At 40.5% G+C, this 11,866-nt stretch overlaps 1 protein-coding gene across 2 annotated transcripts in view; it reads left to right on the top strand.

The window, feature by feature from the left end:
* Positions 1-11,866, top strand: part of MAP2K5 (mitogen-activated protein kinase kinase 5) — a 268,480-nt gene that overhangs the window by 198,967 nt on the left and 57,647 nt on the right. For both annotated transcript variants that reach the window (XM_011940344.1, XM_011940343.1), the window contains 2 exons: positions 9,895-9,921; positions 10,233-10,265. In XM_011940344.1, coding sequence (XP_011795734.1) covers positions 9,895-9,921; positions 10,233-10,265 — 60 coding nt within the window. The remainder of the gene's footprint in view (positions 1-9,894; positions 9,922-10,232; positions 10,266-11,866) is intronic.

Here is an 11,866-nt window from a genome sequence, read left to right as displayed (position 1 = left end):
TCCTCCCAGGTTCAAGCAATTCTCATGCTTCAGCCTCCCTAGTAGCTGGGCTTACAGGCACATGCCACCACACCTGGCTAATTTTTATATTTTTAGTAGAGATGGGGTTTCGCCATGTTGGCCAGGCTGATCTCAAACTCCTGACCTCAGGTGATCCACCCACCTTGGCCACCCAAAGCACTAGGATTACAGGGGTGAGCCACTGCACCTGGCCAGTTTTAAGATTCTTTCCCTCCTTATCCTGTGTGAACCATATAATGTTATGCTGCAATTATAGCTGATCTCAAAATCTCAGTCGGCCACATCCAAATATATCATGGTAAAAAAAAAAAAAAAATCAATGATGTGTGGAACCGAAACCAATGCAGCAACCTTTCTTACAATGCCTAGAAACATCACCATGTGGTAGGGAGCTTTAGGGGTTGGAAGGATGTGGAGAAGCTGTCTTTGAAATCTATAGAGCCCTGAGGGAAGAAAACAAAACTCCAGAGAGTTGTATTTTGTCCAAATACTGAGTGATTTTTAGAGGAGAGTGCAAGACCTGTGCTTAAATCTTAACCCTGCTACTAGGTTTCAGGAACCTTTACTAAGTCACTCCTTTCTGTGGGCCAGCAATTGTATTTTATCCATCTTTTGGGTCCTGGAGTCTACTGCAGTGCCTGGCATACCGTAAGGACTTAATAAACATATATGAAATCGATAAAGTAATTATGTAGCCCAAGTTTACTTTTTACATATTGGCAAAGCAAGTTTTGCAATCACAGGGAACCAAGAACACAAATCCTGAGGCTCTGAATCAATTGTTTTGGCCCCTTTCTTTTCTTCCATGTCCCATCCTCCCACTGTACCCTGCCAGCATGAATACCTGAGCATAACACCTTCTGAGGAGATGTGACAACTTGTCTTCAGACTTTGAAGGTTCTCATGTCAGAGAAAATGTAGATTTGTACTGTCAGAGGGGTAGAAGTGGGGCAAGGGATAGAAGGGTCAGTCAGAAGACAGTAAGCTTCCCTTTACCAGATGAATTCAGACAGAAGCCCCATCAGCAGGGGTGCAATGAAGGAGGGATTTAAGGATTAGATAGGGATGAGGAGCCAGGTTAGATTTTAAAATCTTTAAGGTTTTTTTCAGACCCCAGGAATCTATAATTCTACTTCAGCATTAGACAGGCCTCTCCTTAGCCAAACAAATAAAAGGGGAGAAATAACAGATAGAAGCATCTTCAGACTGTCCAGATTCTATAATTGCTTTTATCATTCACTCATTTTGACTCTCAAATACTCTGTCAGTATGAAACACATCAGAAATAGAAGAGTATAGGGCCTGCTGCAGTGGCTCACACCTGTAATCCTAACACTTTGGGAGGCTGAGGTGGGTGAATCACTTGAGGTCAGGAGTTCGAGACCAGCCTGGGCAACATGGTAAAACCCCGTCTCTAAAAAAAATACACACAAAACAAATAGCCAGGAGTGGTGGGCACACACCTGTAGTCCTAGCTACTCAGGAGGTGGAGGTGGGAGGATCACTTTAGTCCAGGGAGGTCAAGGCTGCAGTGAGCTATGATTGCACCACTGCATTCCATCTTGAGCAATAGAGTGAGACCTCGTCTCCAAAAAAAAAAAAAAAAGTGTTTCCTTTTCAGTCTCTGATTTCTTTTTCAGTATATAAATCTGTAAGTTGTATATACTTCTCTGCTTTCTCTCATTTGAGCCAACTGTGTGATAGAGCTATCAGAAATGTGAATGCATGGCCTGGCATGGTGGCTAATGCCTATAATCCCAGCACTTTGGGAGGCTAAGACAGGTGGATCGCTTGAGGCCAAGAGTTCAAGACCAGCCTGGCCAACATGGCGAAACCCCATCTCTACTAAAAATAAAAAAATTAGCCAGATATGGTGGCATGTGCCTGTAATCTCAGGTACTCAGGAGGCTGAGGTAGCAGAATTGCTTGAACCCGGGAGGTGGAGGTTACAGTGAGCTGAGATTGCGCCACTGCCCTCTAGCCTGGGTGACAAAGTGAGACTCGTCTCAAAAAAAAAAGTGAATGCACTTTTAACCTCCTTGAGTCTCTGCTGTCTGGTGTATCGGGCCCAAAACGTGGTGATCTAAGCCCGTCAATCCGAGGTCTGTGTTCAGGTGTGGGTGTCGTACTTTATGAGGAACATACACATATGGAAACGAATTCAGACGAAGGTGACTGTGGTGGTGGAGAATGGGAAGTCATGCCTGGGTTCTTCAGGCAACTTTCAGGTTCAGGTAACAGAAAACTCAAGTCAAAGGAGCCCTAACCACAAGGGGAAATTACTGGACTGCATGACTGAAAAGCCTAGACTTGCTTGTTGGATTTAGCTGGGACTTGACTCAGCAAGTCACATTTGGTTCTCTCCTTAGTAGGCTTCTTCCTTCACAGACCAAGAATAGTTATTGGGGTTCCTGGAGCAACCTACTTCCTGTCTGAGAGGGGAACAGCAGATCTCTTTTCCTCAGAGGCAACCAAAGGCCTTAGGCTGCAGTTTGATTGGACCAGTTCAACTCCCTGTGCCCAGGGGATTTAGATGTTGCTGACTAATTTAGGCCTGAACCACCTACCATACCCTAGAGCTGGGGACAAAGTCATCTTCCCATGGAACACACGGGCTTCTTGGGGGTGGTGGAGTGTTGTTGGAGTACCCTTAGTAATAAAGGGGAGAAGGAGAGAGGGCAACTAAGATACCAACTGATCATAAGGAAGAAAACAGGGATGTTTATTCAAGAAAGACAACATTGTGGAGACATGACTGCTATCTTCAAATATGTGGAAAGCTATCTTTAAACTTATATGCCATAGCTCCAGATTATGGGCACATATTCCAGAAAGACATACTTCTTGGATTCAAAATAAGAAAGAACTCCTTTTTTTGTTTGTTTGTTTGTTTGAGACAGAGTCTCACTCTGTCACCCAGGCTGGAAGGCAGTGGCATCATCTCAGCTCACTGCAACCTCCTCCCGGGTTCAAGCAGAGTTCTCCTGCCTCAACCCCCTGAGTAGCTGGGACTACACGCACATGCCACCCCACCCAGCTAATTTTTGTATTTTTAGTAGAGATAGGGTTTCACCATGTTGGCCAGGCTTGTCTTGAACTCCTGACCTCAGGTGATCTGCCCGCCTCGGCTTCCCAAAGTGCTAGGATTACAGACGTGAGTCACCACCCCCAGCCCAAAAATAACTTTTTCTTTTTTTCTTGAGAGGGAGTCTGGCTCTGTCGCCCAGGCTGGAGTGGAGTGGTGCAATCGCGGCTCACTGGAAGCTCCGCCTCCCGTGTTCATGCCATTCTCCTGCCTCAGGCCTCCCGAGTAGCTGGGACTACAGGTGCCTGCCACCATGCCCGGCTAATTTTTTGTATCTTTAGTAGAGACAGGGTTTTACCGTGTTAGCCAGGATGGTCTTGATCTGACCTTGTGATCTGCCCGCCTCAGCCTCCCAAAGTGCTGGGATTACAGGCGTGAGCCACCGCACCCGGCCAAGAAAGAATTTTGTTGACAGTTTCATCTGCCCAAAAGAGAATCATTGGAATCTCATCATTGGAAGTCTTTTAGCAAAGACAGAATACCTATATATTTGGAATATTATAAAGTGAATTTCTACATTAGGCAGAGAATTGTACTAGGTGACTTCCAACATCATGTAGAAGATTTAAGCTAACAGAGGTGCAAACTAAATGAAAGCTCCAGAAAAACCATCTCAGACATTTTGAAACATTAAAATGTTGCTGTAGCAGATTTATTTCACCATAAAGAGTAGAGTAGTCTAAAGGACCTTTCTCAGAAAAAGCAACACCTCCTTCCCCCATTTGCCCCTTTCCCCTGTCTCCACATACAATTAATATTCTTAAACTGGATTCTGAAATAAGGCCACCCTTCTTTTGGGACAAAGAAAGGACGAAAGTTTGATATGGCAAATGTCTAAAATCTTCTTCAAAAGTCAGGTACTTAATGGACTCTGTGGCCAGACCTCATACCATCAGGAAAAAGATTTTATAATTCACATCAATCATTTTAAATTACAATTCTAAGCCCCTGCTTTCCTTGCAAAAATTCAAGTTTAAACATTAAAATGTGCAGTTACCAAGAGGAAGATTTACTATGGCTCTTATACACCTATGTGGGGTGGGACATGCGCTATGTCCATTTTAAATACACAAAGGATAAAACAGTATGAACTGGCAGCCAGGTCCTTTTTTTTCCTGCTCACTGACTGGCAGACCCAGCAAATGAATAATGTTTCACTGTACCTCAATGCTCCAGCTGTGGTATTTTGTGTGAAAATGCATTGTCCTTGATACTCAGGAAGCAGTGAGAGCCAAGTAAACTAATTTATGGCTGTGATGATTTTCTGTCTGGTCCCATCAGAGCTGTGCCCTCCTGTAGGCATCTTAAAGCCTTCCTGTCCTACCTAGCTGCTTGCTAAATTCAGGGATATGCAGTTTTTGCTTTTCAAAACTGGTCACTCCTGAATACAGCACCCCAGCTGGAGTCTGAGATTTGGGCCAGAAAGAAGGTGCCAGTGAGTAGATCTTAGAATGTGAGAATCATTGGTTCTTTCTTATAACCTATTGAGTAGCTGCCTGCTAAATCCTCTTGTGACTTTTTTAGGTCCTGTGAAAATATACTAATAGACCCACAGACATGATAAGAACTTGAGCAAGGACAGAGGCTGATGAACAGGGGAGATAGGATTGCAAAGTGAATTATATGTGTTCACCTGAAATTATTGGAAGTAGTATATATTATCCATTTATTTTGTCTCTTAATGCATTTAGTATCTTCACATATCAGTTTACCAAAAGTCCCATTTGTAGTTAGCCATAGTAAATTTTGTTCTCTTCCTTTATTTAAAAGTCATTTGTTTGGGAACTCTTTAAGGTAGTGGTACTAGGCAATGTATATAAAGCTTATCATGTAGCAGTGGTTTTGTTTTTCTCATTGAAGGCTTTTTGAGATATAGACACTTTGTTTTTGCAAGTTGTACTGGATTGGAAGTGGTATTTCCCTAAGTTTTAATACCCACACAGTGCCAGATAAAATTAGATTGATTGCTGGTACCATTTCTTCCTTGGGTAGGAAAAATAAACATGGCTCCTGAATAGGAAGCTTTGGCTTCAAGGAATCTTTGGGCTTCTCTGGCTCATTCCTTCACTTTGTAGACAAGAGCTCTAAGCCCCACAGAAGGGAGGGGGCTTCTGAGGACCATGGGCATCTGAGTAGAATCCCAGGGGTCTTTCTCACTCCAAAGTTCATGCATTTTTCTCACAGTGGACAGCCTCCTAACCCAGCTGTCAGGGTCAGGCCAGGCACTATCTATGACTTTAGGCGCTGCTCGCCTTTGAGCCTCAGCTTCCTTAAAGCAAAGTGAGTAGATTGAACTAAATCATCTCTGGGGTTCCTTCCCTTCATAAATACTTTAGATCATAATTCTTCATTTAGAATATGAATGTCTCAGTTTTCCATAATCCCTGTTTATATTTAGCCAGGGTTATAACTTCATGCATCTGATTTGAAAAGAGAGTCCTTGCAAAATAGCCACAGCTCCTAAAATTTGAAGTTTAAAAAAAAAGAAGAACTCAACATTGAAAGCTAGAACGTAGGCTGGGCACGGTGGCTCACACCTGTAATCCCAGCACTATGGGAGGCCGAGGCGAGTGGATCACGAGGTCAGGAGATTGAGACCATCCTGGCTAACACGGTGAAATCCCGTCTCTACTAAAAATACAAAAATTAGCTGGGCGTGGTGGTGGGCACCTGTAGTCCCAGCTACTCAGGAGGCTGAGGCAGGAGAATGGTGTGAACCCAGGAGGTGGAGCTTGCAGTGAGCCAAGCTTGCGCCACTGCACTCTAGCCTGGGCAACAGAGTGAGACGCCGTCTCAAAAAAAAAAAAAAGAGAAAGAAAGCTAGAATGTGATGCCGGTAGCACAACAAATGAAAATGCTATTCTTTAAAAATTCCAACCATATGATTTAATTTTATATTTCTTCTTTCTATTTAAGAGAAAATAATACAAGCTTGAAAAGCAGTAAATATGTAAAGAGAAAATTTGTCAACTGATATTGGAAGATCTGACCTAGGTCATGCATAAATCTTACAGACAAGAGCTGCAGGGCAAGCCATAATTTCAGAGAGTAAAAGAGAAAATGAAAGCTATAGCTGGTGTCTTCTCTAAGTTACATAGGTAGATTCATTTTAGTTTTCTGATTGTGCCTCTGAATATAATGTAAAGGGGGCTGGTAGCAAGGTCTGTTTTACCACTTATGTAAAAAGCTCCTCTACAGAGAGCGAAGCATAAAGTGAGACTTCCAAAATTGCTTTTTATCACTGGAGCCATTGGCTAAATAGTTGAGGCCCCACAAGCAAACTTTTACATTGGCAATTTCCTTTCTAGCATCATTTTTCACAGTCATAAGTCATGCTATAAGAGTTTTCTAATTGCTAACTGGATAGTCCTTGTAAGGAAATATATGATAAATGTTACTGTAATAATACCAAGACCTAACTGGTACTTGTGGCTGCCTTTTATGAAGTCATTCTTCCCCCATTTAAACACATAAGAGTCTGTCTTACATCAGAATGAGACATAACTATCCCCTGTTAGTGTGGTTTTAAATCTTCAATCTAACAGCTAATGAAAGAAAAAAAATCTATGCCCAGAAAAGGGAAGAGGTTCATTTAATTAGTCTATCAAAATGCTACTAGTTCTAGAAACTGATTAACAAAGTGTGTGACTGGAACAATTATTGTTCTCTCATTGTCCCAAAGTACTAGTTAGACATAGAAAACACTCAATACACGCAAAATGTATAAGCAGGAATGAGGGCTTGGACAAGTTAGTTATAAACAGCATTTCATATGTTGTGAGGTACAGGCAGTACATCAGCACTAACAATATTATTGTGTTCCTCTGAACTCTGCTCTCACAGCTATGCGTTTCGAAGGCAGACCCAGAATAAAGATAGGCATTCACAAAGCCAACATTTTATATTGAGGACCTTTGGTTCCACTTTTAATGTGCTATAAAACTAGGGGCTTCACTTTTTCATGAACTGTGTGCAAAAGCAGAGGCAGTGACTGGAGGTTGACTGTTTGGGTCTGTTTTATGATTGCTGTGCCTATACAGTAATGTGATCTTGAAAAAGGTAAACAACAAAGAGTTTAGCAGTGAAAAATATGCCTAATATAAATACAGCCGAGTACATGGCAGTTCAGAATTTTAAAAATATGACTGTGGCATTAAATTTTCTGGTGGAATTAACAGAGGAACAGAATACAGCCTTTACGGCAATATATCTGAGACAGAAAAAGGAGATAATACATCTAACTCTATGGTCTATGTGGCATTCATATAAAGAAAAGCACAGTAGCTTTATTTAATTGAGAAAATGAATCAATTACAATGATGTTACATCATCAAATTCTTGTGAAATAGAAGATATAAGTCACTGCATTGTGCAACTGTTAAAAAGTAATTGAGTATCTTAAGCCTTTTGAATCAATTTCAGGTACTGGCGCTGCTACCTTAATACAAAATTTATGAAGATTATTTCATATAATATGTTGCTATCAAAACTGTATAATAAAACCTGATAACATCTCTCTTTAAAAACCTGGGCAAAACAGTATAGTTATAAGATTATTTTAAAAAAAGACTTTGATATTGCTGTTTTTCTCTTTCTTTTAGTAAAGAGCAAGCATAAATAGTACAATTTTAAATTGTCTTAGACTAAGCTTTTAACCTGCAAAATAGGGCAAACTAGAGGCTTTCTTTAAGACCTCAGTTCATGAGGAAGTTTCCTCCCCTCAGTTAATCTGATTCACACAACTCATATGTTACTGGGGACAGTGTTTCCCCCATTTCTGAATTCATTTCAAAACCTCTCACTTAGAATGTTTGCTGCATGTTCTCCTCAGAGAATGTTGTCATCCCCCTGACTCTTGGAAATTTGTGAAGCTCATTCTCTTTGATGTCAGAAATGGATTTCTGATTCTTTGTTCATTATGAATAACTCGGCTGTTGAAGTAGATATATCTTACTAGGAATGTAGATATATCTTACTAGGAATGTAGGGGTAGGAGGAGTATCAGTGTATGCTTGAAAAAAATATATAAAAGCAAACTCCATAGGTATCTCATGTCATAGGAGAGGTTGTCCAGGCTTTTCGGTACTTTTTTAAAGGTGGTGTAGCTTGTTACTGAAATTCTTAACTGCTTCGGGGTGGTGGTTACAGCTCCGCCTTCCCTTGTAGTATAAATCTTTACCTGCAGAATCTTGTCTGGAAGTACTCATGGACTGGAGGAACCAGAATAAGCAGTAATTCAGTACAACATTAAGCAGGGACTATCAACATAGACTAAGCCAGTCAACCTGGGACAGAGGTTTCCCAAAGTAGTGACTGGGGAGGAAGTGATGAAAAGCCAATAAGAGCAATGAGTGGGTACCGTGTTCATTTGACAAATATATGGGAAAACACTTTAAAACACTCAGGCAGTAGGAGGAAGGGTGTGCTGATCAGCCACATGGATGCAAAAGAAATGCATAAACGTAGCTGCAGCTCTTGAGAAACTCACAGTCTAGGTGAGAGGAACCAACATGTCAAAATGGATAATTTATCAACAATACCATACCAAGTATAAATGTATATAAATCCAGTTGTTTTCAAATAACTCTATGACCATAGGCAGGTGTAATACAGATGCTGGAAGGAAAGGAGCTGTGGAGGAGCCCCAGCACCACCACACCCTGGCCCTGAGGCCTCAGGCCTGGACCCTGTCCTCTGGCAGGCCCAGCTTTTCCCCCGTAGAATAAAGATGATCATCCCCGCCAACCTCAGGGTGGTTGTGCAGATCAAATGAGTTAGTATATGGGAAAGAACTTTTGTAAACACCTATAAAAACATATAAGGGATTATTACTAGTTTCCGTGTATTTTACCAGCTGGTTGGAGCTCAGTTATCTCAGAAAACAGTTGACCCATCAGTATTTGGTTCCTGAAAAGTTCTCTGTTAGAAAATGTAGTACCTGGAGTTTCATTTTCATTAAGTTTATAATAACTGTAGGCTTTTTTTTTCCTGGATGGGGAGGCATTGAAGTGTTCAGTACTTTAATGACTAAGTGGATGTTTTATTAATTTTTGTGTCACGTTTTAGTAGCTTTCTAAGAAATGCAGTTTATCAGTGTTAAATGTGTGCGCAACCTGCCTTCAGAGTGTTGATCAGAAACACGCTCTTACTGGACTCTGCTTTTATTCCCTAAAAATCAGTGTAAAAGTTGCATGAATTTTATTTTCCCAGAGAGCATTGCTGCCCTGGAAACAGGCAGAAGGAACTTTGGAAAAGGTGGAGTCGTTACCTCACTCCTAAGTTAGGGGCAAATACTTCAACCACATAATTAAAGTTTTCTTCACAAAATAGGGAATTGTGAGCAGACACTGGCAGGAATCCAAAATTCTAATTTCTGACTATGATTTAATTTCAATTTTAAATAAATCGGTTTTTAATTTAAAAAGAGTGAGCTTCATAACATTAGCAATGATTGCAACATTAAGCCCAGTGTTCACAATCTAGCAATATAAAACATTATTTATATCTGAATCGTAAACAGCCTTTTGAAATGGATTATGGTTTTTCTCCCTATTCTAATACAACCTGGAGGGTACTAAAAAGTGTTGTGTGAAATTAACATTCTGCTGACTTTCGCCTATAAATGAGAAGCGAGCTATTAACATTTGTGTATTTTCATTATGTAAATTGTGTTAACACATGCCCACAAATTGCCACCAGCAATGCAATAATTTTCTCTCAGTGATCATAATGTGTCCAAGTGAGTCATTTTGATTATGACATGCTAATTACATATTGCCTTTTTTCAGATTCAGAAAAACCAGGGATCTTTAATGGTAAGCTTTATGAGTTCAGAAAAAAATTCACTTTTCTTTTTCCTGATGGCTGCTTCCTTTGCATGCTTGAATGCCTTGTTTTAAACTTAGCAAATTGCATTTTGAAGAAAATGCAAACCTTTAACTGCCTGTATTAGATTAGGTACCATTAGAAATAATAGAACATCCTGAGCATCAATGTTTTTATAAGAGTTTGCTGTTGTTGATTAATCTTGCTATATTTTATTGCATTAATGATTTTTTCTTTCCACTCCACTGTAAAGATATTGCATAGAGGCTAATACTTTTTCCTCTCTTCTTTTCTATTGCAGCCTCTCCAGCTTCTGCAGTGCATTGTTGATGAGGTGAGGCATCGTCTTATGTGCTTTCACTCCTAAAGTCATTCCTAATGGTGTGGAAAGCTTATATTTTGTTTCCTAATGAAGCACAATGCCCAACATCCTTGGAGCAAGTTGTGTTGTATGGCTCTGAGCTGTGTTACGTGAACTGGCCTTGTCCTGAATCCCACTCTTCTGATTCTGGCCAAGAAACCCTGCAAAAACAGACTGTCCCGCAGGCTGGTCCTCAGGGGTATCAGATGCCCTAAAGACAAAACACAATAATATTAATTGACCCTCTCCCTGGCCAGATGGGGACGGAGCTGGAAATTAAAATGGTATCATTTTTTTCTGCAACAGTTATTTAAAGTCATTCAGTAGGCAAGGGTCAGAGTTGAAGAGCAAGCATAAGCTGGGTGAAATTTGCCTGCTTTGAGTTATTTACCCAAAGCATATCAGAGCGATAAAAGGGCTCAAAAACTCTAGGTCAACAGTTCAGCTTTAATTTCCTAGTTAGGCATTTTTCTCAGAATATACCCCTAACATCTTGTGTATTCTAGTAGCTGGAAACCTGTATTCTCACATTTTAATTGAGCTTACTTCTGATCATCCTGCTCCATTGAGTTCCACTGTTCCTTTGCCTTCATGAGGCTAATCTACCTACTTTTCTCTCTCAACCAACTTTGTCTACTTCTTATTCTGACTTTAAATTCCTTTTCTGTAAATCATCAATCTTATAATACACAAGGCTTTCAAGAAACATTAACATTTTCTTTAAAAAGTGAGCTTTTTTGGGCTTGGGTTTGCCTACTAGCAATGTTTATTTTTTTAAACTTTAATTTTATAATATTTAAAACACTTGTAATTAGAGAGGAAAGGCAATAAATGATTCAGATAGGAAAGTTTGAAAGAAAAAACATTGTAATTCATAATTATTCCTCTCAATTAAACATCTGCATAACCAGTTATGAGATTTGGGAGAAAAAATAAAGATCCTCCTAGGAAAAAAACAAACATACACACATATCACAATAATAGTAAGAGTGGGGCTCTAACATCCTTAATGGTTGCATCAGTCAGTCCATATATCCCCTGCAAGCCATAAACCATGTTGATGTAAAAATGAAGGCATCGTCCTGAAACAAATGGAGGCTCCATTATCTCAAATATCAGACAGACCTCCTGGATCTAATAGCTCATCAATATCCTCTGTCATCTTATATTCCAAAAGCATACTATCCCCATCAGAATCCTCCCAATTTAACTGGTTTTCCTGAGGTCCTCCTCCAGTTTTACTTGGGGAACTGCCTGGGGAAACTTGCCTACCCAGTTTTGTGCACAGCCTCCTGTGTTTCCTGGGCTCTCCTGTTGGTCTGCCAGGCTCCTAGGCATCAGAACATCCAGGTAAAGGCATTCCTTACCAATACTATATGTGTTTCTGGACAGCTCATTTGAAGGTTTTCTCCATCAAATAGATATTTTCATTCCTTATTTAAAGTGGCAGTTATTGCTATTCAATTTAAAATATCTTGTTTAGGCCGGGCGCGGTAGCTCAAGCCTGTAATCCCAGCACTTTGGGAGGCCGAGACGGGCGGATCACGAGGTCAGGAGATCGAGACCATCCTGGC

This window comes from Colobus angolensis, unplaced genomic scaffold, assembly GCF_000951035.1.
Source record: "Colobus angolensis palliatus isolate OR3802 unplaced genomic scaffold, Cang.pa_1.0 Scaffold19, whole genome shotgun sequence".
Classification (NCBI taxonomy): Eukaryota; Metazoa; Chordata; class Mammalia; order Primates; family Cercopithecidae; genus Colobus; species Colobus angolensis.
This window is presented reverse-complemented; position numbering and strand designations above follow the sequence as displayed.